This window comes from Vollenhovia emeryi, unplaced genomic scaffold, assembly GCF_000949405.1.
Source record: "Vollenhovia emeryi isolate VEMERY1.0 unplaced genomic scaffold, V.emery_V1.0 DF939130.1, whole genome shotgun sequence".
NCBI lineage: Eukaryota > Metazoa > Arthropoda > Insecta > Hymenoptera > Formicidae > Vollenhovia > Vollenhovia emeryi.
The window spans coordinates 2,002,909-2,028,601 of NW_011967236.1; the positions used below are offsets into that span (position 1 = coordinate 2,002,909).

Consider the following 25,693-nt stretch of genomic DNA (forward strand, 5'->3'; position numbering starts at 1 on the left):
TTGTGATTCTTAATTGCACGACTAATCGGGATGAAATGATTTAATATCGGGAGTGCACTCCAGGCTATTACGATTTAATTAGTATTGTATGAAGGGCAATCGAGTCGAACGAGGCATCTGAAAAATCCTTCGCGATTTTCCATCTCCCCCGAGCTCGGGCATCCTAATTATTTTCGCGAGCGGATCGTTTCGACAGTGATTTCGTTTATAATCGTCAAATTAATGTTTTAATCGTTAACCAACGGGGAAATGATGCAACGGGGGGAAGGGGGGGGGGAAGCAATTATCAAATTACGTGCCTGCGAGATTTCGGGCTAAGTGCACGAATCCGGTGGGTAGCAGGAATCTTATAATGCGCATTTCCGGTGTGTCGCCGGGGACCCTGCTCCTGAAACTGCCGATACAGGAAGGAAGGAGAGAGGGGGAGGGAGGAGGGATAATATTATGAGTTCAATCCCCCGTTAACGAAAATAATTCTGGCAACTTTGTCTCGCGGCTTACTCTCACGACTTTCTCACGATCGTTCCGTTCCCTCGAGGGGAAACGTGTAGGAAAGGATTGCAATTGACTGCATTTACGCAAATTTGTGTCGCTCGCTATTTAATCGTCTTGTAAAAATACGAGGACTACGAAATTCAAGATCGTCATTGTTTGCCAGAATGTATTTTTCATTATTAAATCGTTTGCATTAGAAAAAAAAGTGAAACTAAACTTTACAGATAATGCGACAAACTCGAGTCGGTTGATTCATTTCCGGTGAAAATAAGCTTTTCATGCGGGAAAATGGAGGACGGTTGTTATTCGAAGTTATACGTAAATTTACGTAAGGAATCTATATTGCGCGCGATATGGGGCTTTAAAATTCGCAGTAAACATGCGGGCTGCGAGGATAAAATGAGAATGCGTATTTATACAGATACGTATCGTTTAAATAAATAGATAGCACTTGGCTCGGCTAACGATCGTCCCCGCCTGACAATTGGACCGAATAATTCGTATAACGTGATGACCGAGTTTGGAAATTGCGTAAGACCGTCGTGACATATAAGCAAATCGTAAAACGGTAAGATAAGTGCGGGCGGATAGATGAGCTGCCATTGAAACAAGATGACCGTGCAATTCCGCTGTGTAAAATAAGACAATAAAAGGATGAATCGACGACGGAACGCTGAACATTGAACATTTGTCATCTGTGCTGAATTTGCAGTGAAAATTTACATAACTATCTCGCGTGTTCCCGTCTGACTCAGCGAAAGAACTCTCGTCTCTTTTTCTGCATTATCCGATATCGAGACGCTTAGGTAGATGGCTAGATTTTTCTGACAAAAGTCGGAGTAGCTATGAATTTTGTTGAATAGACGGAAACTATTGATGAATCGAGATCGCCTGGTTTTTTGTCAAGAAATCGATTAATTTCCCGATGTTTTTGAATTCATTGAATCAAACGATATCTATTTTTGCGTTCGATAGCAAACGAATTTGTTTATCCCAGTCCTTATACAATTCTTTTTTTTTTATTCTAGTTTATCGCATCTAAGACCGTACGTATTCGATCAAACTTTGACGTTAATTGATGATAAAAAAAACATCAACATTTTATTAACGAGAATTGTTAATTGCTTATTTAGTTTGACACAGTAGTGAAAGGAGAGATTAAATTAAAAACGACGAGCTGTACAGTTAGAAATATCGCTGTAAACACCGATGAATTAATCATAGATTAAATGAATTAATCATCGATTAAATGAATCAAACATCGATCGAAGCCACCTAAACTTTGTTCAATATTAATCGCCTATAAAGACCTAGACAACAACTCTACGAAGAACTAAAGAGCAACCACGAATTAACAGATTATCATTCATGTTTTCGCGATTTCTCCGCATTTGTTTGAACCGCGAGTATTGACGTTGCGCGCATGCAGAATTCCGCGATTGGTGGCCATCTATCGTGCGCCGGTTCAACCTCGACGAAGCCGGCGAGCGTGCCCCTTGCCCCTAGCGAGTAATCTACGCCTAAATACTACGCATGAGGCCGGAGATTAACATGGAGCGTAACTTGCGTAGCGTAACCTGCGTATCACCAAATACAGGGTCATTCTGATAGAACCGTTTCAATAATTCCGTTGAAATAGTTCTGTTATTGGTGATACGCAGTTTACGCTTACGCAAGTTACGCTCCATGTGAATCCAGCCTGACGCATCTCGGCTGTGTATTTCCACGAGGTGTTCGATGGTTCTCGAAACACAACGCGCCGAATCGCGCGTACCCGTTAGGGCGGTGCGTGAGTTGTCGCTTACCGCAGAGAAACGTAAAAACGAGCCGAATGTGCGTAGAGGATGCAATGCGAACCGATCCCTGAGAGTTGCCGTGTCACACTGGCCAGTCACGGCGTCACGCTCAGCGGCCCTTGGCGCGCATGCGCGCGTCAGCCCGCAGAGACCTGGACGCCAGTGGCGGACCGAGACACTTTGAGGCCTGCGTCAGCTGACTGCGCGCTGGTGATTGAGAATTGCCGGTTGCAGATCAGAATTGAGGCAATCGAAACGAAACGGGTTGCAATTGAACTTGCCCGATTGAACCGTAATTCTGACCTTCAGGCCGCAAGTGCCAGTCTTTAATGCGTGGTCTGAATGTGGGCGTCTCGACTCTCATTCGAATTCCTCAACCTTATCGGCTAATTCGTAGTTAATCGACGTGGGTGGAATTATTAATGTTTTACTTAATATACATGAGAAAAGTGAAAAATGGTAATTTTACAGGAGAACGATTTTAAACTCTTTCAACTGTTCCAGGCGCATATTATATTAATTAACGATTTCATGCACCTAAATAATTAATGTAGCAATTATAGTTCCTCTCGAATCAGGAGCTTTGATCATTTGTACTTAATCATTTTAGTCCGACCGTGTTTATTACTTGGAAAAAAGAAATTAGGAGTCGCGGGTGAGAAATAAATGCGACTAGAAAACCAGCTGCAAATGATTGCGATCTAATTAATGACCAAGTTAACGTCCAATTAAGTTAGTCTGAGTTGGAATCATCCTCGGACGCGGTGTGAATTTCATAATTTAAACAAGTTCACGAACGTCTGTGTAAACGTTTTACATCTCGCGATAATATCACTGTTAATTATCGCGAGATTGTCGCGATAATTAAAAGTAAATTCTGTGATGAATCTTGGAGCTGAAGCAAAAATATCGTAGATTCGTTATTGCGTAAGAAAACTGAGCTTTCCGAAAGAAGCTTTTATAAGACGAAGGGAGGAGAATATGCTTTGTGTATGATATAATTCTACCTCGAGTTTGCTTCTTATCGTATTTGATAAAGATGACAAATCTTTGTAGTATCGTACGTGAAACCAATTTGAAGTAAGAAAATAGTTGTACAAACTGCGCAATTGCTCTACGACACTCTCGAAAATGATTCATCGAGTAATGTGATTTAACACCGTGTATATATAAGAGGACGAATGACGTTTAAATCTTTCATTACATTGGTTTTCAGTACATTGGTACCGTGGAAGGTGTTCAGACACGAATTGAATCAGGTTCATCAAATTAGCTCGGGACTACAAGCGATGGCACTGAAATCCACGATAGATTTGACGTGCAACGATTATATTTCCAACTTCGAATTCGACGTATTCACAAGGTAAGCACCAATTTATAGCCAGCTGATTAACTTTATCGAGATTCCGAATCAATCTTGTACATACGCTTGGATATACTCACGTTGTTGTGCGACTTTGAAGGCTGTTTCAACCGTGGTCGACCCTCCTGCGCAATTGGAAAATTCTGGCTGTGACGCATCCCGGCTACGTGGCTTTCCTCACGTACGACGAGGTGAAGGCCCGTCTGCAAAAATATTGCATTACTAAGCCTGGGAGCTACGTATTTCGGTTAAGTTGTACGAGGCTGGGACAATGGGCAATCGGTTACGTCACGTCTGACGGTGATATCCTACAAACTATACCACACAACAAGAGTCTATGCCAGGCGTTGCTGGACGGCTACCGGGAAGGCTTGTGAGTATACCGTTAAATCTCGCCGGCCAAGTTATGCCGCTCACCTGTCCAGGCTCACGTCCATAAAGATTTCACGAATACATATTCGAAGATCGATTTGCAGCTACTTATACCCGGACGGTCGAAATATAAATCCAGACTTGACGTCGGCCGTGCAACCGACGCCGGAGGAGCATATCAAAGTGACGGCGGAACAGTACGAATTATACTGCGAGATGGGTAGCACATTCCAGTTGTGTAAGATCTGCGCCGAGCATGACAAGGACGTAAGGATAGAACCCTGCGGCCACCTTCTCTGTACTCCATGCCTTACAGCTTGGCAGGTAGTAGTATATAATCTCTTGTCAGCGTAATACTCTATTGACTTCACGGGGCGATCGATAAGTGTGTTTCTGTAATAATTCAGTTTGACTCGGCTTTACACCTTGATATGTCTTACGACCCACTGCGAGAAAAATGTCCCTCGCTGCTGCATTACAATAATCTTCCACGAAGACACGTACATGCGTTAACGTTGTGCCCGATTGCATTGCAGGATTCCGAAGGACAGGGTTGTCCGTTTTGCCGAGCTGAGATTAAAGGCACCGAGCAGATCGTCGTAGATCCGTTCGACCCGCGAAGAACCCACAAACCTGGGGCGCATTCGGCGTCCGCTAGCAACGCATCGACCCCCACGCGGGATCTCGACCCCGACACCGAGGTATCCGACTAGGAATAGCATCCACCTTCATTATTAAATGTGTTCTATGTATAACAACATCCCTCCCCCGCCCTCGCAGAGAGTATGCCTCATTCTCGAGAATGCCTCATACATTTCACACGAGATCTCGCGGTTTATCCCACGGTCGTGTACACGTGTCACGTCATTTCGTACGTCCATCGTCACGACTGTATGCCGTACCTCGTGGCAGGTACGCGGTAGTAATTTTAGGCATGTAACATATCAGTGAAGCTACTTGCACTCAATCTACTTCCGGGACCAAGAGGGGACCAAATTGCAAAGATGTGGCTATGTGGTTCTTACAATTCCGTTGTCTTTTCCCCGTTTTTTTATACATATATGTTTTTGCAAGATTACCGGACGAGCCGACGGAGCGATCGCCTCGATCGGTCAGCCTTGTCTATCGCGTATTTTTCGCAACTAACACGTTTCGAGATCGTTTATATCGCATAATTACAAATTTCATCAATTACGCGGGGGGCTCTCAGGTAAGACTCGCTTTTCTTGCACCTCATTGGAAGCTGTAAGCCGGCGGCTTAGTGTATGGCCCATTTTCGCTGTCATTTACGACTGTGCATACGCAATCATAGCTTCCGAACGATTCTATCTATAACATACGATGAGAGATTCGATAAGGAATCAGCAGGATTTATACATACGCGCGCTTATATAATGCGTTAATCTACCAGCGGAGAGAAATGTAGACAGTGTCGTTTCGCATCCACAACCACAAAGTGGGATCATTACATTTACTTACGTCGCAAAACTTCTTCGGTTCATTCAAAACTCATGATGCATGTGCATATTTTAAAAGCGCTCTTTTTGTTAAGTATGTGCATATAGATGATTTGGATGCTCGTGACAAATCTTTGTGTACATTATTTACATATGGTTTATAAATTACATATAGCTTGTATCTAAATCAATATATACAAAGCATTGAAAAAAAAATACACAGAGAAACGGATTCCGCGAACAAAAATTTTGCATAATTTAAAGCATAGTGTAATTAATAGAACTGTCGTCAACGGTTAAACATCAACACTACAATCTACTTTGAATCGTACACTAAATCTCGTTGTTACTTAACAAGATCTATTGAAACGTTATCTTTTCTACACATCTTCCAGTCCTACGATAACGAATAACTATTTTATCGAGAACGAAACAGCCCTGTGATTCATATATCGAAATTAAAAAGTAAAAGGTGTGTAATGTTAAGCCTTTAAATATAGCTTTAAGCGTTCACGATATGGGACAAGAGAAAAAAAAGTAATATGCGATGATCGAGCAAAGTAGTGTGCACTGAACAAGCGGACTCGTTCACCATCGATATACCATCCCGTTAGAACGTATTGTGTACCTGCTGGCGATAGGCACGAATGTATTGTCATGTTAACGTCATCATTACTATAGAAACGGTTCGTTTCTAGCGTTATTATATATTATTTTCTTACGTTAAAATATTAATTTATTATTTATTCCACATACGCTGTACCGAAAGGAAAGAAACAGAAAAGATAGAAAATGACGTTTGGACGACATTACCAGTCGTCACGCACTAAATCAAATGCTGTGGTATTACACATACGTTTTTTAATGCAAGACACTTGTAAAGTTTTTGTAAACGCATATAATGCATGCAACTGAGCCCAATTGCGGTGCAAGCAAGGAATTCTGTAGCACAATTATCGGCGGATTGGTCGATTTAGACCTCGTTAAGCTTTACCCGGCTATTTCAGATCGTACTACGATCACGTAGAGCGCGTTCGCGCTTTAGTTATTAGCGATTCGATGAAGGGCGCTCGCTGCTAATTGCGGAGCCTTCCTGTATGTGCGCCGCGTAAGATCGGACCAATTCTCATAAAACGTAACTTTAGCGTAACGATCGCCGAGTAGCGTACTATTGTAAAATACTAGGGACTTGAGAATAATTTTTTTTTTATAATAAAATTGTATTGCCATTTACTTCGAGTTACTTCTGCACTCCGTGTATGCGCCACGCAACATCCCTTACGCTAGATTTCTCTAGTCTCGTTATCGGGCGATCCGGTTGCTCCTTCAGCAATCGGGGAGAACCTCCCCCCCCCCCCTGGAACGACGACTTTATTATATATCGTTCGCATGATCGTTTACTTTTATTTCATAATGTTATCCACACACTGGGGTCACATTGCTCTACTACCCGCTGCATGATCCAAACTAATCGGTAATGTACATGTCCGACCGGGAGGAAGTCGCACAGCGGTCGCGCGCAGTCACAGGTAAGTGATAACATGCATTATGACCGTCTGCTTCTACCGCTTTGTAATTACGCTCATATTTTTCGATCGTGACGTTTACTCCCATTCGATTCACGACGATTTGCATCGAGCGGAAGAGGAGATTGACGACACTCGATTCAGCGCTTCCGCTTCATTCGCGATGAAGAACTTTTCCTCCCGCGCGACTGCACGCTATAGGGAAAAAAGCCACTTGTCGTTGAAGTACCAGATAATTTTTCTTGCAATCTAGTTTGTCTCGATGCTCACTCGAGACCATCGATTGTCGCGTCGAATGTCGCGCAACAGCGTAAAAGATCTTTGTTTGTATCTTCGTAGACCATCGCAGCAGTGCTTGTACATCTCTCTCTTTTTTGCAAGCGGATTAGTTTCCTTGTAAAAACAAAATCGACGATTCGAACGCCAGCATTTTGTAAAAGTTCAAAGTAAAAGTAGTTGACCGACCGCTACGGCTTCGAGGCAGCAGACGATTCATCGCTTTATTCGCTTCGAGGAATCCTTCAGGAAGATTTAGCCACAGGAAGTCACCTCGCGGAGAATAATCGCACGTGTTCCCTCCATTGGACGTAAAAGAGGTGGTATAATTGTCATTTCTCGCGAAATCTCCGTACGACCATAATCATCATGCTTGTTCTTTCACAATTTTCTGTATAATGTACCTTCTCGTTTAGAGTGAAATACCTAATCCAATTGCTGGAAGAGTTAAAGCTTCGTATACAAGACAATTTAAGATTGACAATAGAGAATAATGTCGCAACGGGGAAAGAGGATTTAAAAATCATTTGTACATGGAGGTAACTTATAAGCATTCGGCAACCTAGGTTCGAGACGTTTGTACATTTTTTCCCCTTTTTACTCTTGATACGAAAGTCAATTCATCTTACCGGCAATCTTACCCTATTTTGTGATATGTAAGACGAAGCATGTGACTTTCTGATTATTTGTATTGATAGTGGAATGATCTAAATTCTATTACCTTTGATAACTTCATTCAGAAGTACTTGTAAGATAACATTATTATTAATCATATATAGACAACTTTAAATCATTCCATTTATAATGGAGGTAATTAGGATTGTCAAATTACTTAATTCAACTTTTATATAAACGTAAGTACTGTCTCAGTCGTATAACGGAATTCAGCGTTAACCGGTTTCTTTTTCTTATTACCAATGTTTTAGGATATAATGGAGCTGTGCAACGGTAACTGCGGTCTCATATGCGACGACTCGGATGAGGAGGATGATTCTAGTCCCACGAATTCGCCGGTGCCGACGCGAAGAATTGTCCCGAGTCCACCCTTGCCACCTAGAAGACCCTCGCCATCGCCAACACCGAACAATCACCTCAGGAACGGACGTCACCTGACAGTACCGAAGGAAAATGCTCCGCCGCCGCCCTCATCGGTCACAGTGATATTGAATTATACTGACAACACTCAGCAAAACAACAAAGGTACGCAGAATAGTTTCTAATGTTCCGTCGTGCGTGTCGCTTAAAAGCAATATTGGAAGTACGTACGAATAAGCGAGATATTCATCTGAAATAGTATTGTGATACAATTCCATTTTACTAAAGCAAAGTACTTGTCAGTTTCTAAACTAACAAACGCAAGCTTTGCTAAACGATCGCTTCAATTTGTAACAATTCAAGGCTGATATTACGCCGTGGTATTTTTTTTTTAGAAAGTAATAACGTAAGCTACTTTATGTGGCAATATGTTGTGGTTTTTGAGAATTATACGTGGAGAGAAGTTTTTCTTAAAATTTATCCTGAAAATCATGTAATCGTGGGACAATATTTTCAAGAGAAAATTCTCTCCGTATACAAGTAGAGATTACGTACAAATCGCGACGACGCGCACAGACGCACGGGAGTGCGTCCGATGTTCGGAAGGCAAGGTAAAAATGTTGAGTACTTACAGTTAACACAGAGGCGAGATACGACATGCTGCACCGCGCGTCCTCGCCGTCGACGGTGCCGCCGATTCCGCCCGTGCCACCGACGGCGGTGGTGAGAGTCCATCCACGCCGGTCCCACGGAAATCACGCGGGGGGCACACCGCAGCGACAACCGCAGCCACCGCCGACGTTGCCGGAGAAGACGTGTCGCACAGCCACCGCGACCAGCTCGACGACGGGTCAAACCGGGGGTCCGAGTAACAACGTGCCACCGGTACCGCCGCCCTTGTCAGCGCCACGACCGCCGAAGACCAGCAAGGATGGTGGCACCCGTCAGGATCACCATTACGAGAACACGATCGTGATCTGCGGCACGAGTCAGCACGTCGTGAAGAACATCAACTTGGAGGCGAACAGGGCGCGTCTCACGGCACTGATGAGAGCGAGGGACGATTCGGGTGGTGTCGGTGGCGGCGGCGGTGCGATGACCAAGCCAGAGTCGGCGGCGTACGAGAACGTCAACGTCGAGCACATCACGAGGCTGACGGCGCTCGGCTTCGCGCAGGACGCCGTCATCAGGGCGCTCGGCATCACCAGGAACGATCTCGAGATGGCGCGTGACATATTGCACGAGTTCGCCACGAAATCCTCCTGACCAGGTACAAATAAGCGGCGTCAATCGCAACGAATGTCTTGGCGAATACGAAGCGCTACTGAACGGCATGCGTTCAAGCAGTGAAGAGCGAATCTCCGAGAGGTACTCTTTCCTTTCGGCTCCTCGAGTACTTCGGTTTATGCCGAGTAGCGACCACTTCACTTGGATGTGACGAGTATAGCCCGAATAGATATTAACTTGTATCTGTGTCGTCCCTCGCGCTTCGTGTATCACGTCATCTAAAATATCAGATTGAGATTATTACTATGATCGAAAAATGACTGTAACTTTAAAGATGATTGATTTAATCGCAGGGCCGAACACTGAGGTCTCATGACCGGCCTTACCTGCTAGACGGTACTTTTGACAGGGAACACGCGCGAACTCCTGCAAATCCCACCTCTGATGCGTTCACAGACACGCCGCGCGTTCTCGCCGAGCGTCTCATCACGCTAGTGCGGTATCGGCGGCGTTCCGTTTTACGCCTGCACGCGAAGAGTGAGCGTTGAAAGAGTCACCGTGGGGGGACTCGTCGAGGAGAAATTCCAACGGAGGGTCTGTGAAGCATCCTCGAGAACGTCGAGCATCATGCACGTTTCATGGATCCTTCCTCGTCGCGTACCGACTTTTCTTTCGGGCGGCCTTCAACGAGGCTCCAGACGCTCTCGTTTTTTCGGGAAAGACTGTTCGCATCGCGGCGCGCAAGCGGCAGATGTAAATAGAGGCGACGACCGACCAAAGACAACTTGCGGCTGCCGAAATGTTCTTCACGAACCACACATGTAGCACAAGCAGACTAGCGTGTCCCGTACTTCCTTATAGTAATCTCTCTCTACTGGGCGTAGTTACTATTTCGTTCCTCGATATACTTAAGGTGAAGATTAATTGTACATTTGCGCAAAGAGATTTCGCTTGCACGCACGTACGTACGTATGTACGTACGTCGGAAAGCGCTCCTCGAAAGTCTTCGGTCGTTCGTTTTCCACATTTTGTATTATATAGCGTATCTCACGACACAACGAACGCGCGGTCTGATGTCGCGTTGTTCCGGGATCGAAAACGCGTTTAGAAATTACACGTTTCAATCGAAGGCAATACAATGTTCTATCCGTTTGACCGACGTAACGAGCATATACATCCATTTAAGATATCCTACATAGAGAGCATCGGTTCGCTAGATACTTCGCTATATAAATGTATAATGATAGTACTGACCGAAAGTACGTTAGACGAAAAATGCCTGGCATCTAATTTTGTAATCCCGTTCCCTCATCAAATTAAAGTAGTTACATATATGTATATGTATATATGTATATATATGTATACACATATGTATGTATGTATATCGCTATTTAATGTATATTATGTATAAATGTCCTCCACACACGTTAGCGCTGCGTGAGTCACACGCACGCCAGATACTTCGGTGAGAATGAAAAGCGGCGAAATAACGATTCAGGTGTATAAAATTGTTAATCCGCATTCGCGATTTCTGATCCCAGCTGAGAGAACTACGTCGAGACACGATAGAGAGTAACGCGCACAGGATTTGGCACTCCCTAGATCCGAAATCTACGCCGGAGCTTTTCGTTCTTCGACTCGCATACACGAGCTTACACAAATTACGCGTACGACACTTACTCGGCTTCTCACCGCGCACGAGTATCGACGTAGGAGGAGACGAGAACAAAGGGGGGGTCGGAATCGTAATTTCGAACGCGGAAAGGCGACGTGCCGAATATCAAAAGTTCACAGCTCTCTGACGACCTCGAGACGAAAACCGCACCCGCGCGCAACTCGATCGGGGAAGTTACAGATATACTATAAGATCGTATACATATACGGATTATAATGGAGAATACTCGAAAACGAGAACAAGTGTTCAGGTACGACGGTAATGAGGCATACTTGGCGATGATTTGCTGCACGGTCGCGCCGAGTCGAGAATAACGCCGTATCGAGATACCAAGAGTATCGCTTTACATTTAATTTACGCCTTGCGGTAGATGCTCAAACATAGCGCATAATCGTTTCGTCCTGCGAAAGGGGCAGATCTGAACAGCGAGATGAGATACCGAACGATAGTGGGATCCTGCCGCCGCGACTTTGCCGAGCTTGCAAAAGCGATCATTCGTCGTGACGACAGGGAGGCGCTTGTGAATCAATTCCTGGAACGACGATGCAAACGTCCCGCGTGTGTTTCGCACGACGGTTGCACGACGAAAAGTTATAATTACTACCTCGCGATTATACCAAAGGTATACGATGTGATCGTCCGATGTACGAAGAACGTTATCAGGTGTGTCGCTCGTTAAAACGTGTTTAATGATTCTTTGAACGCGTTTCGCATACACACACACACACACACACACCCACCCATCCACCCACCCACACACACACACACAAACACACAAACACAGGCGAACCATCGTGTAGTGTAATTAATATATATTTAGATACCATATTCATGCTACTATTGAATTTCTTTCTTATCGCGGAGACGCGCGTCTTGTCGAAGCGTCCCGCTGTTACGAATAAAAAGCGGGAACAGTTCATCCTGCAGACTCGAGTGACAACCGTAGCGTTTCAAGAGAATCGCCAGTATCGAAATTCACCGTGCGATCCCGTCGATATTGAGAACCGATGCACCCAATAATTTTATTCGCTTCTTATTGTGCACCCTAATCGCGCCAGTCGCAGTATCGTTCTACCCCTGAGAAGAATTTTCAGCCTTCATGTTCGGATTCGACGTCCGCACGGGTGCATTCGGTGAAATTAGGTGTCCTATTTTTCTACATTGTATATTCTCGTCGTTGTGTACTGTATAATGTACCGCGCGCGGGTGAGAAGCGCTCGAGGTACGTCGATGCCTCGGAAAACGGTGAATGAAGGTTCCAGACACTTTCGCGCTTCTCGTCGCGCGTTAACGTCTGATGATCTGACGCAAATACGCGGAGTAGAACGTTAATCGACACGAGACGCAATCGAAGATAATACATAACGAACATAGATTGACTCCTTCGTTTTAATTATTCGCTGTAAAAATTGTTTTACATACTTCTCGAAATAAAATAACATGTCGTTTATAACATCGCGCGTTGTTTCATTACGAGATTGTACCTTTTTACAGCCAAACCACTCGTTACGTATTCTACTCGTGCGTATACAATGTGTTCTATGAAACTTAAAAACTTTGGCACACAATTTTTAACGCAGCGCAAGTCTATCGTCGCAGAGAATTAATTTGATCCATTATTTCCCATTTAAAATATCAAATCTGTAGTCGACAGAGAAACCCTGAAAAAACTAGAAATATATTTTGTACTATACCTTATAAACGATTCCGGAATTACGACGATGATAATTCTACTCGCATTCTGTTATATCTTTCTATCTCTTCGTCGGTAACTGACGGTATCAAGTCGCGAATTGCATCTGAAAAATGGCGTAATTCCACAATAACATTGTCCTTAATTACACCTTCCTCTTCGACGTGGAGATCCTTGTTGGTTTCCTCGGTTTCCTGATGCTTCGCGAGCACCTCGCGCACGGCGTTGAGCCACGCGTTGGAAGAGACCGAGTACAAGTCCGCGCCGGTGACATTGTTGGGCAATCGATCCACGACCTGTTCCAATTCCCGTCCGCTTTCTCGCAACTCGAATTTACGTGTTTGCGCCTGCAGGACGCTGAGCTTGGACGTGCGGTCCGAGTGAATACCGACGTAGAGCATCTTGTCGAATCGTCCCGGTCGGAGTAGCGCGGGATCTATGAGATCGGGCCTATTCGTAGCTCCTATGATGAATATACTGCCGGACTCCTCGAGGCCATCCATCTCTGCGAGTAATTGGGAAACCACGCGGTCCATCACGCCGCCGCTGTCTCCGCTTCTGCCTCGATTGGGCGCCAGCGAGTCCAGTTCGTCGAAGAAGACGATGCAAGGGGCCGCGGAACGCGCGCGCTCGAAAACTATGGGACGATGAAAGGTAGCCACTTGTTATTTTGCAATTCAACTAAAGCCAATAATTCTTTGTTGCAGATTTTTACCAGTCTTGTCATACTCATTCTAAGGAACATACTTTGCCTCACGTTCTTCTCGCTCTGACCGACGTACATGTTTAGGACCTCGGGGCCTTTGATCGACAAAAAGTGCATCTGATACTCGGTCGCCACTGCTTTAGCGAGAAGAGTCTTCCCAGTGCCGGGCGGGCCGTATAATAGTAGTCCAGATTTTCCAAAACCGAAAGCGTTCAATAGAGGTAGCTGAATTCTGCGAATAATCTCGTGCTTCAATTCCGCCAAACCGCCTATATCCTCCCAGTGAACTTCCGGCACGCGTGGCGCGCCTTTACTGTCGGAGTACACGGACTGCATGTATTCTGAAAATATTTCTGTTATACTGTTCCCACGCAAAAACCAAATGTTGTTACTTGCAATTTTAGATCAAATTTTGATTATATGAAGAAAAGATATTATTAAACGTCATTTAAGAAGAGTTTAGAATTTAGAGGTACAATTTTTTAAGTCGTTTAAAGAAATAAGTGGACATTTTTAAGCCCTTTTTATCTTACTAAAATCTCTTAATAGCATAATATTCTGACATAATATAATGGGAAACAATGTAAATGTAATATTGCCAACATTGATCCAATATTGTAAGATACTTCCTCTTATTTAGCCAATATGTCTAATATTGTATTAATGTTAGGAAAATATTAGACCAATACTCATATTGGTCTAATATTGCTAAATAATGGCTAATGCACTTCTAATATAAATGTAACATTGTATAATTATTATCGTGCAATTTGTATTAATTTTCTACGACCAATATTGGCTTTACGTTCGAAAATATTGGTCAATGCATTTCCAATAACCAATGTTTAGTCAATGCACTGTGCTACTGGGTCAATTGTAAGATAATTATACCGTAAGCCCGATCGAAATCTTCTTGTTCCAATGGAAGCGTGCATTTCTGATCGCGCGACGTTGATCTGCACCGGAATTTAGCTGCGTGCAGTGACAACGCTAATAGATCCACGAATGTAAAATCCGAGCAAAGACCAGCTACTTTCGACAGATCTGCGGTAGTCGTCAGATTCCTGTTGGACAGCAGCCAAGATATTAGTTCTGCTCGTTTGCTCTGATTTAAATGTTTCACGTAAATCGTCTCGATAAATATCCGTTGCAGTTCCGCGGGTAGATCGGTCTCGTCCGACGCGGCTACGATAATCAGGGGAAATTTCCGGCGTCTGTTGTACAACGCGGCGATTTCTGCCGAGAAGGTGGAGATGACCCTCTCGTCCTTTTGGCCCTCGGCAGTCTTGCCGAATACCTGCGAAAGCGCCCGTTTCACTCATGAGATCAAAAACGTAAAACATGATTCGACGAAAAATTATCGCCTTCAACGTACTTGAACGTTATTTAAATACAATGTACATGGCACGCATTGTTGCGCATTTTGCAGCATTATGCGAAGCTTAGCTTCGGTCTGCACCGACGTTAAAGTCTGCACTTCCGCGAAGTCAACGGCGAGGAAGTGCAATCCCATTCTCTTGGACGCTGCCCGAGCTAACTCGTGCTTACCGCAACCCCGTGGTCCTTTCACGAGAAACACTGGCCTCACATTCAATCGGACGTCTGCAAGAACAACGATAAAAAGATAAGGACAACGATTAGATTGCTCGATTAAAATAAAAATTGACGATTGTATTACTCGAACATTATTAATCTCCGTAAGTGGCAAAGATTAATTGTAATTTAGGGCCTGAGCAAAATGACTGTCTTGTATTCTTAAGACACAAGACAGTTGTTTTGCATGACTTTAAGACAGATTTAAAACATAAAACATTGTCTTAAGAGTACAAAGCGGCCATTCTGCTCAGGTCCTTACCATTTTTTAAAAACGGCGCGATGCAAGATTCTAAATGTTCCAAGGGTTCCGTTAAGGCCGACGGATATCTGTGATCAGGCGATCTTCGCGCCACTCCGTTTCGCCGTAAAAGTGCGCTATCGGGAAGCGAGCAAGCGCGTTCCCGAGGAATATAATCGTGAACCTGCGCCTCCTGAATGAGCGTTGACTCTCCGCGCACAACGTAGCAACTGTTGACGCTACTGCTGCGCCCGTCGCGATTCACTTTCAACGCTCTAACTGTAAAATACATCGCGGAGATCCCCGAGGAACCCGATGAATAAAATTGATCCTCGGCATGTTCCTTCGCGTCGATCCTGAACGTGTCGTTCACGTGCAGAAATCGGGGATGTAGGAAGTAATTTTGCAGCATGACGTCCAGCGTGTCGGTCGCGCACTCGAACGGATTGGCGATTAAGGATATCCTCGCCTCGCTCGCAAACTCGACCGCGTCGTCCTCCAACGGTACTGAAAGCAAATCGCGCAAATTATTATTATGCAAAACTATCATGCATAGTACGTTTATTTCAAACTATCACTTCAATTATTAATATATTATATTCACAGAATTATAAATGTTATCTTTTCACGGATTTTTATCGAGTTTGGTAGCGAGATGTGTTAGAAGACAATTTAAAATTTAAATTGGAAATCCGGTAAGCTTTGTGTATATTCACAGAATCAAATATTATCTTTCCGCTCATTTTTATTAAGTTTGGCAGCGCCAAAGATGTGCTAAAAGTCGCGGGCAATTTAAAATTTAAATTGGAAGTCTTGTAAGCTGCATATTCACAGAATGATAAATGTATCTTTTAACGCATTGCTATTAAATTTAGTAGCGCCAAAGATATGTCGGATGATGCGGACAATTTAAAATTTAAATTCGAAATCTGAAAAGACATATACGTGTTATTCAGAGAATTGCAAATGTTATTTTTCCGCGCATTTTGATCAAGCTTGGTAGCGCCAAAGATATGTTGGTGGATGTGAAATTTAAATTGGAAATTCGACAAGCCGCGGACACTCACGTATGAAACACGAGCCGTCCAATTGTTCGCAGCGAAGGGCGTTTCGCAGATTGCGCTCCGTCGTTTCGGAAATCAAGACAGTGTTCTCAGCGATATCCGACACGGATACAATCGTTAATTTATATTTCGTCATTGACGCCATCGAGCATACGTTGAACCAGGCGGAATTCGGCGGTTTCCCCAAAAGCCCTTGTACGTTCGCCACCGCGCAAGAGTCACAATCGACGTATTCGTTACACGTGACTTCCGGATCGTCCAGTATACGTCTCAAAGCCGTGTCCGGCAACGTGGTCCACTCGAGATCTTGCCTGGACAACCCTTGGAATCTACGGTGCAGATACTCCAGGAAAACGCAGCTCAGCACGTAGTGCGGATTCTTTCGCATCGCAGTGCTCGCAATTCCCCTCACGATCCTCTTATGACGCAATAACGTAGAGAGCATCCTCTCGCGTGTCTTATACATGATTGATACTCGGAAATTCTCCGTTTAAACCACGTAGACTCACGTCGCCCCGTGAAGCCTTCGATAAACGCATCGGACCTGAGATTGGAAAACAGAATTCAAAAATGCACAGACTTACGAATGCTCTTTTTTCCACATAATTATATATTGATGTTAAAAAAGTAAAAAGTGCACACGTAATATTTCCATTGTTTTCTGAATTAAAAATACAGAACTATAAATGTTCTTTTTTCACGCAATTATGATATGTTGATGTTAAAAATCTAAAAGTGCACGTATGTTATTTCCACCGTTTTCTAAATTGTGGCTACGCCCGTAAAGTTTTCCAAGAATGTCTTCGTTATCTCGGTCCTCTCAGTATCAAAGTCACTTGGTAGATTCGTCATCAAACTAGGACAGTCCCCTTGCCGTAAAAATCCCTCTGAAATCCCTCCCTCCCGCTTTTGTCTCCCTTCTCGAAAGCTTTTTATTCTCTCGAGTACATTAGTACAAAAAGAATATTGCCGTAGTCTCCGTAGTGACAATTTTCAACGAATGCAACAATTTGAATTTTGAATACAACGCGAGATATCGTTCGACAAGACGCCAACTTCGCGGTAGTCGTGCGAACAAAGTGAGCGTTTCGAGCTACCATCCTGTACAATCGCCTCCTCTTTCAATCCACAATTATTAACGCAGAAATATAGCGCACATTTTCCCTTGCGAAAGTTACGTTGCGCAAGCGCGCGGCATTGTAGAGATACTCCTCTTTTTCCTCTCCCTATTCACCCCTCCTGCCGTTACAGATCATTCAAAATGGCGATCTTTCAAAAACCCACCCGCCCCGCTCGCCGAATCCGCCATGTAACGATCGGAGCGGTATTGGAGGTTACGTTTAAACGCGATTAAGAGAGACAGAGACAGCGAGAGAGAGCCGAGAGCAGAAGTCGAAATCGATAGACCGAAACGGCAAAAGAGATTCCCGTCGGGTCGAGTGTTACAAGTGGAGAAACGACGGCGTCCCTTGAACGTCTCCGCGGACAAACGATCGCGAAAACCGCGGTTTCGCGCGCCGCGCAACGCGCGAGACCGAGATCGCGTCATCGCACACGGGTCGGCGGCCCCGCGCGCGTCGCTCGCGGTTGAGAGTCACTGACGTACCCAATTTCGGCACGATCTCTAACCGAGTTACTATAGGAACAGTAGCGCGCAGGAGACCTGTCCTCGGAGGATCATCATGCGAGGCTGCCCCCGCGGAGGCGGACGGCGGTGCTATCGGTAAATCTCTCCCGCGTCCTCCCGTGCACGGCGACTGCGGCCGACTTCGCGCCGTCCGTGCGGCAGCGCACACGTCGATCGTGGCTCGATCCGCGGATCGAGACTCCGCCACTTGCCGGCGCGAGGCGACGCGACGCGGGGCAACGCGAGGCGAGGCGCGGCGCGGCGAGGCAGTGAGGCGGGACGAGGAGAGGTGCGTGACGAGACGGGGCATCGAGAGTGTACCTATTGTAACCGAGGACAGTTAAAACCGTTGGTGGCGGTCCCCCCCCCTTCCCTCCCCGCCGTCGTTGGAGCCGTTAAAGCGCTAACCTAACCTAATCCGATAGCGTCCTTATTGGAGATTTTCGGGGCAGAGTTTCGTTTCACGAATTTAAAGGTCCGGCCACGGAACCGCGGGGGACTGTTATGCCAGAGCTGCGGTAAGCGAGGGGTGTGCACGCCGTTCCCCGCCCGGGTCCAGCGCGCGGGCCGATTCCCGCGCCGTTCTGTTGTGCTTAACCCGCCTACGTCGACGTCGGCCGTCGGTGTCGACGAGTGTCAGACTGCGCTCGTGCGAGCCTCGGGATCGGTGCCGCGGGCCGATCGTCGCCTCGGTAATCTCGGCGAGGAGGCGGTAATCGCCGCGCGTCGCGCCCCCTCCCCCCCGCCCCGTCCCCCTCCTCCGCGTATTCGTTCATCCCCGGTGTTCCGTTTGACAGTTTTAAAGTGGAGGATGTTTACATTTTCTTACGCGCACAGCCGTACGATCAATTGGTATTCCGCCGAATGTTCTCTGGTACTGTTGGCGTTAATTGTGGAACCTTTTGTTTTGTCAGTGTATAAGGAAGTCTCTGAGCGATAAAGGCAAGACGGAGTCCGATATGGATCCCGCGACGATGATTGCGCTCTGCAAGGAGAACATTCAGCCGTTGAGGTACGGGCGGAGTGCCACTCAACTGGGAACCGCATTGAGGGCGCAGGAGGACGTGGATGCGCAGCAGCTGTTGCTGCAGGAGAAGCAGTGAGTGTCCTCCGAGATGCGGATCCAATAGACACCTGAGCGTAGCGGGTTCTACCTAAATTAACGTACCCCACAAATTAGAAATGTCTTGTAAAGCCTTGCTACAAATTGTTTGTATGTTTTTACCTAGAATGTACGAGGATGCGATTAAGAATTACGAGGGAGATGATCCTTTGGAGAACTGGTACGAGTACATTCTCTGGGTGGAACAGAGTTACCCGAAGAGTGGGCACGAATCTCACATTGGGAGGCTCTTGCAGCAGTGCTTGGCGATATTTGAAAAGGACCTGAAATATCATCAAGATCGTAGATACATACGTTTGTGGATTAATTATGTGAGTCGTGTGCTGTGCAAGCACAGTTGGATGTTCATGTGTTCTAATAAAACTTGGTTTTCAGATAAGTATACAAAAGAATCCTTTGGAGCTGTATCAGTTGTTGCACAGCAGTGGTATCGGGACTAGAGTAGCGGACATGTACAGGGCTTGGGCCTTCGAGTTGGAGCAAATTGAAGATGATAAACGGGCGGATGAAGTTTACTTAATGGGACTATCTGTTCATGCGGAACCGTACGAAGAATTGAGCCACGCTCACCAGTACGAATTGCTGCTTTTTGTAAAATATAAAATATGTTAAAGTCAATTAATTCGTGATAATACTTACGATGTTTTTTCACAGAAATTTTCAATTTGCTGTGGCGCGCAAGACGCTTGGACGTATCGAGGAAAGAAATGACGTGTCCTTGTACGAACAACGTCAGGCTTTTAGTTCGCTGCGGGCGATCAGAGCCGGTAAAAGAGTCGGCAGCATGCGGACAGGTCATCGCGTACGCGATTATTATCCTGGGACTGTGCCCCAAGTGTCAGCTTCCATGCAGAATACAAAGCCCAATTCTAAAATACAAGTATATCAAGTAAGATGCCTGCATAAATAACAGCACTGTAGTGCGATATACTTGATTGTGTTTTTTTTAAGTAAGTTGTAATGAAATGTTAACTTTTAATTTAGGATGACATACCTGGAGAAATGAAGGGATCGAGCATATTGGATCATGTACCGATAGAGGATATGGTACATAAAGAAAATACCATCAAGCCTGGACCCTGGAACAGTGGAAGCAAGAGAGGCCCATTAATAGCTCCTAGTGTAAAAGCGGGCTTTAAGAGTAAGAATAATGATTTTAAAAAAACGTCAATTTAAAGCGGCAAATTATTACGGAAAAACATCCAAGAGGCTTCTTTATTGTCTTTCAGTTCACGAAGATCAGAACGATGACAGTGACATGGAGAAAATTAAGTTGTTCCCAAATCATATACCTTTTTTTGACGGCAGTAAATCTAATGATTGTCTAAGAGTGCCGGTATACGTAGCAGATCCAATAGATCCAAATATTGTACAAAAGCCACATTATCCCAAAGAGTTAGTTTACGCCGATAATGCCGATCGTAGTATGGAAGAAATTAGAGCACAGCTTTATTTGGAAAGGTACTGCGCTTTTGTTAAGATATGAGAAAATTATTTGGTGTATATCCTGTAAAATTATTATTTATATAGTATAGAATCAATTATTGCATATAATAATTATACAATACGATATTTTGCAGAAGAGCGCAATTTCTGGAAAATAAACATGAAATGTCAATGGTTTGTGTACGTGAATCCGCTGGAGAATCCCAATCTCAGCTTAATAATTATGAAAACATGTATCACCTGCAAGAAATTGAAGAGCAGAAACAAAGAAGAGATGCCGAGATCAGTAGGCAGAGACTCCAAGTTGAGCAACAGGAATTGCAAAGGCATCAGTACGAGATCGAGAGTCAGGTTTTAGAGACTCAACGGCAGGAAGCTGAGCAAAGAGAATTGGAAAGATTAGAGACCGAGAGACTTGAGGCGCAGCGAATTGAAGCCGAAAGACTCGAAGCGCAGCGTATCGAAGCCGAAAGACTCGAAGCGCAGCGCATCGAAGCCGAAAGGCTCGAAGCGCAGCGTATCGAAGCCGAAAGACACGAAGCTCAGCGAATTGAAGCCGAAAGACTCGAAGCGCAGCGAATGGAAGCGGAATTGAATACACAACGGAAATTACAGTCGACAAACTTTATGCATCAGCATCACACTTCGTCTTTGGCCGTTGACACTGAGGAACATCTGCTCGGGCAAAGCCTCACTGTAAACACAAAGGAAGCTATTTCGGTTGTGCAAGGTTTGTGGCAATCCCCAGATGTGGCCACTAACGCCTCGCGCTTTCGTAGTCCTCCCGTCGCACCTAGAATGGTAGATTCGAGAAATAAATTGTCATTTGATATACACATGGATAGCTCTATGACTCAACATGTTATGTCCAGTAACAAACATCATCAAGGATACAATGTACAGATTTATAACGATCAAGAGAATCATCAGAATTATCATACGCAGCATCAAAGTTATTCTGGTCAGGATCAACATATTGCATACGGAAATCACAGTTTGCAAAACAGTTATCATTATCAGATGCAGGTAAAGAATTTAAAATATTTATATATTTGAAATTCTTTATATTAATTACTTTGTTTTTATATCAAATATATTGTGTACATAAATACTTCTACAGTTTTCGTTTTTTTTTGTATGTACATTTAGATTTAACGAGAGTCTAAAGTAATAAGAGTATAAAATATAAATGTTCCCCCGTTTAAAGAGAATCTAAAGTAATGTGAATTTTTTTAATTACAGCAACATCATGATCATCAAGTGCAACAGCCGCATCCTCGGCAGCACCATCCCCAACATCAGCATCATCACCAGCAATTGATTCCATCGCATCAGCAAATGCATGCTGTGCATCATCAGTCTCTTTCTCATCCGCAGCATTTGCAATCACCTCAAATGCCGCATCATCAACCGCACCTTCATCATCACCAATCTCCGCACAATCCTCATCATCAATCTCCGCACAATCATCATCAATCACCACACAATCATCACCAGTCGCCACACAATCATCATCAAACGCCACTCAACCATCATCAGTCGCCACACAACCATCATCAACCGCCACATAATCATCATCAGTCGCCGCACAATCAACATCACCAGTCCCCGCACAATCAACATATTCTACATTCTCAGCAACCGCAACATGTGCATCAACATATGCAACATATGCAGCACCCCATCTACAGTGACTTGATACCCAACAATATCAGCTATCAACAATATCCGGAAGCTCCTATGCTACACCCGAATCTAGAGCCGCAGAAGCAGTTACATTTCACTCCTTATACTGATTCTGACATTGAACCGATCAAGCCGTACAGAATGCCACCCGAATTACCCTATATTAAATCACCCGGGATGAATCGTAAAGATATTAAATATCTCGAAAGTGCGGAGGACAAAGAGAACGCTATCGTTGTGGATGGCCCGTTAGAAGAAAACATGATGCCCAAACCGGACGAAAATAATCTTTATATTGATGAAAGCTTGGGCATAGCTCCTCTCTCGACTGCTAACGAGACGTGTTTTACAGAAGCCTTTAACGCGCCGTTAACGAGCTCCACGCCAATGACTAATCACTTTAAGCCATCGTACAGAATAAAAGACGACTCACAATTTTCAAGTCAAAATGCTGTGTCCCAACCGTATGTATTAATCTACATTTAGCTTTTTGCAAGCACTTACATGAAACATTTAAATTAAGTTTTATTTATGTTGAACAGAGTTGCAGAGGCACATAATGCTGAAGGCAATGATAAATTAAGTGTGATATTGGAAACCACACGAGAATATGTCTCGAGTAGTTCAGGGAGCGGTAATTATACCAAATCGACTGGATTAACTTTTGCATTAACGAGGGAGGATATGATTCCTTTTAAAGAACAACCTGTAGATACAAGTATGTAAACTAATTTTGTTACTAACGAGTATAATTTATTTTTTGTTTCTTCCTGTGTATACTTAAGATATAATTTCTGAAAATGTAGTTGTTTATTTGAATTATTTAATTATGCAATGTCGTAAAGTTGTAGAAGAAGAGTCAAATGAATCTCTGCTGTCCGTGACTCAACCTTACGAACAGAAGCAGTATGCGCAAATCCAAGCTGTGCACGCTCAAAGTCCGCGTACAGTACAACGACATGTTGATCAAATCACATCCGAGATAAAGAATAATTGTGATCTAAGAAAATCCATCAACTTGAAACTTAACGAAGAGGACAATTCAGAGAAAGTTGACAGTATGGAGTGCGAGGAGCATGAACCTATGGAACAAGTGGAGGAAGAGTGTTTCGAGCTCCCATCGAGAGATATAAATCCATTCGATAAGACCTTAATAGCTGGCCTATTGAAGAATATAAAGTTTCCACAATCCCATCATGCAGATGGATATAAAAGAATAGATACCAATTTAAATAAGCTCGTGCCTTCTACCATGATTACGCTCGGTTAGTGTTCAATTTACACGGATTCAGATATAATGTATTGTTATACGAAATACCTTTATTTTTTGTATTAACGCATTAATGCAATATTGTAATACGTTTACGCTTGTGCAGATACTGAAGCATATGATTTGGAAAAGTGCCTTGGAAAAGGAATGTATGGAACAGTTTTTAAAGCAGTCAATCTGCAAACGGGCGAGACTGTTGCCCTTAAAACGCAAAGACCTGCTTGGGTTTGGGAGTATTATATCGTACGAGAGATAAAAGCACGTCTTACAAATCCACATATGGTACAGTATAATACAAATACAGTATAATGTATCTCTTATCTTATTCGTGTAATTTGATCAATCAATTCCATAATATGCTAATATCTTGTTTCAGTTACGTGGCTTTATGGATGTCACAACGGCATATGTGGCCAACAATGGAAGTATACTAGTTTCAGAATATTCGAAGTTTGGAACGTTATTAGCAGTGACGAATCAGATAAAAATTGCCACTGGCAAGCCTCTGATGGAAACTTTAACTATTTTCTTTACAATCGAGATGCTTCAGATTGTGGAGTACTTACATAAATGCCAAATAATACATGGAGACATAAAGCCAGATAATTTTTTATTGATGCGACCGTTAGTACTGACCTTTTTCTAGTAATTTTTTTCTATTGGATAAATGAATAATCGTAAGAATAGAGATTGGCTTAATGAATTTCTAAATAATCGATGACTGCATCCTGTTTATCGTAGATTGTTGTCTAATCTCTATAATCTCTCACAGACCTACGCAAGATGTAAGACCAACCATACAGCTGATAGATTTTGGATGTAGCATAGATATGAAATTGTTACCAGAAAATACAACATTTACGCAAGTTATAAAAACTGAAGATTTCACTTGTATCGAGATGCAAACTGGAAGACCGTGGACATATCAGACTGATTTGTATTGTCTAGCGGCGACCAGTCATTGTTTACTGTTTGGCAATTACATGAGAGTATCTAACATAGGCGGTCGTTGGTTTATTGCCTCGAAATTACCTAGGTAATACAAATAATGAGCATATACATTAACCCAAAAGAGTAATTTTTGTTTCGTATAAGAAATTGTAATGCTGCTCATCCTTTTGTGCTACAGGTACGCTAAAAGAGCTGCTTGGGAACAATTTTTCACGGAGCTTTTAAATATCGAGTCATGCGAGAAAATGCCCGATCTGGCGAAATTGAGGAACGTGATGGAGGAGACACTGGCGCAAATGCCAGAGGTGCAAACGAAATTTCGGTCTTTCGTCAACATTCTCAACAAACGATAACGCTTGCTGTATCTGACGATATGTCCCAATGTGTGCATATATTTAGCAAAGAACCAACGTGTAATAAGAAACATTAATGTTATTGTGCTATTTATTATAAAAAAGTTAATACTACAGTGAGATAAATATATGTATCTACACAGTTATGACATAGGAGAATGCACTTTATGGCCTGGTTCGTGGAGGCTTTACCAATATTCGTTGCTTGCACATAATCAACATTAATTAGGACCACTGTGCAACGAGTCTAACCCCTCCAAATTGTTTCAGAAACTTACGATTACGGGATATGCGAAGATTTTTACGGTAGAGACTTTGGAAATGTACTTGTTATCTCTCGAACACGTATGCGCTCGTTACAAGTTACGAAGCAATGTACTATGATGATAAAAAAAAAACCAGTCTTACAAAAATTCAAATCTGTAAAAATGAATAGTACAATAAGCGTGTGATACAGTATGGATTCAATTTGCAAGACGGCATGCAGACGTGTATGCGTACTGAGTACTTGAGTACCTTGTATAAATAATTAATGTATATGTAATCATTGTATATTTAAAATAGATTTCGGCTCTATGCCATTCGTTTCTGTTGTCAACGGGTTCGTCTTGCTTTCTGATATTCTTGGCAATGTACGAAAATATATACCATGTCGATGATATTAATTGATTCTTTCGAATATTCCCAAATACCATTACTTGTATACAGAGCAGTGAGA

At 43.6% G+C, this 25,693-nt stretch overlaps 4 protein-coding genes across 11 annotated transcripts in view; 2 read left to right on the forward strand and 2 right to left on the reverse strand.

Moving 5' to 3' along the window:
* LOC105568324 (probable phospholipid hydroperoxide glutathione peroxidase) overlaps window positions 1–2,418 on the reverse strand; it is a 5,385-nt gene extending 2,967 nt beyond the window's left edge. For 2 of the 3 annotated variants that reach the window (XM_012023910.1, XM_012023908.1), the window contains exons 1-2: window positions 2,301–2,418; window positions 300–394 (exon numbers count right to left, since the gene is read on the reverse strand). In XM_012023910.1, the coding sequence (XP_011879300.1) occupies window positions 300–360 (61 nt within the window). In that variant the 5' untranslated portion in view covers window positions 361–394; window positions 2,301–2,418. The remainder of the gene's footprint in view (window positions 1–299; window positions 395–2,300) is intronic. The other variant, XM_012023911.1, reaches the window with a different exon arrangement.
* The window catches only part of LOC105568325 (E3 ubiquitin-protein ligase CBL-B), a 33,064-nt gene extending 20,541 nt beyond the window's left edge, over window positions 1–12,523 (forward strand). The window contains exons 2-8 of one of the 5 annotated variants that reach the window (XM_012023913.1): window positions 3,508–3,654; window positions 3,755–4,027; window positions 4,119–4,353; window positions 4,563–4,727; window positions 8,212–8,485; window positions 8,955–9,590; window positions 9,901–12,523. In XM_012023913.1, the coding sequence (XP_011879303.1) occupies window positions 3,508–3,654; window positions 3,755–4,027; window positions 4,119–4,353; window positions 4,563–4,727; window positions 8,212–8,485; window positions 8,955–9,586 (1,726 nt within the window). In that variant the 3' untranslated portion in view covers window positions 9,587–9,590; window positions 9,901–12,523. Of the gene's footprint in view, window positions 1–3,507; window positions 3,655–3,754; window positions 4,028–4,118; window positions 4,354–4,562; window positions 4,728–8,211; window positions 8,486–8,954 lie in introns of all 5 variants that reach the window. The other 4 variants (XM_012023912.1, XM_012023914.1, XM_012023915.1 and 1 more) reach the window with 4 other exon arrangements.
* Window positions 12,524–12,599: 76 nt separating this feature from the next.
* LOC105568329 (peroxisome assembly factor 2) lies at window positions 12,600–18,204 on the reverse strand. Its single transcript, XM_012023923.1, has 7 exons — window positions 18,126–18,204; window positions 16,523–17,063; window positions 15,477–15,962; window positions 14,997–15,223; window positions 14,513–14,918; window positions 13,663–13,962; window positions 12,600–13,552 (listed from the first exon to the last, which is right to left on the reverse strand). Exons 2-7 carry the CDS (start codon window positions 16,983–16,985, stop codon window positions 12,936–12,938), a joined length of 2,499 nt encoding a protein of 832 aa, XP_011879313.1. The 5' UTR covers window positions 16,986–17,063; window positions 18,126–18,204; the 3' UTR covers window positions 12,600–12,935.
* On the forward strand, window positions 18,158–25,636 carry LOC105568328. 2 transcript variants are annotated; one of them, XM_012023922.1, is made up of 15 exons: window positions 18,158–18,242; window positions 19,061–19,245; window positions 19,376–19,580; window positions 19,645–19,841; window positions 19,924–20,158; window positions 20,254–20,410; window positions 20,499–20,730; window positions 20,850–21,741; window positions 21,958–22,865; window positions 22,944–23,119; window positions 23,247–23,666; window positions 23,778–23,953; window positions 24,048–24,295; window positions 24,444–24,707; window positions 24,801–25,636. In XM_012023922.1, exons 2-15 carry the CDS (start codon window positions 19,106–19,108, stop codon window positions 24,973–24,975), a joined length of 4,425 nt encoding a protein of 1,474 aa, XP_011879312.1. In that variant the 5' UTR covers window positions 18,158–18,242; window positions 19,061–19,105; the 3' UTR covers window positions 24,976–25,636. The 2 variants fall into 2 exon arrangements, with proteins under 2 accessions (XP_011879312.1, XP_011879311.1); XM_012023921.1 differs by lacking the exon at window positions 18,158–18,242 and adding an exon at window positions 18,519–18,664.
* The last annotated feature ends 57 nt before the right edge of the window (window positions 25,637–25,693 follow it).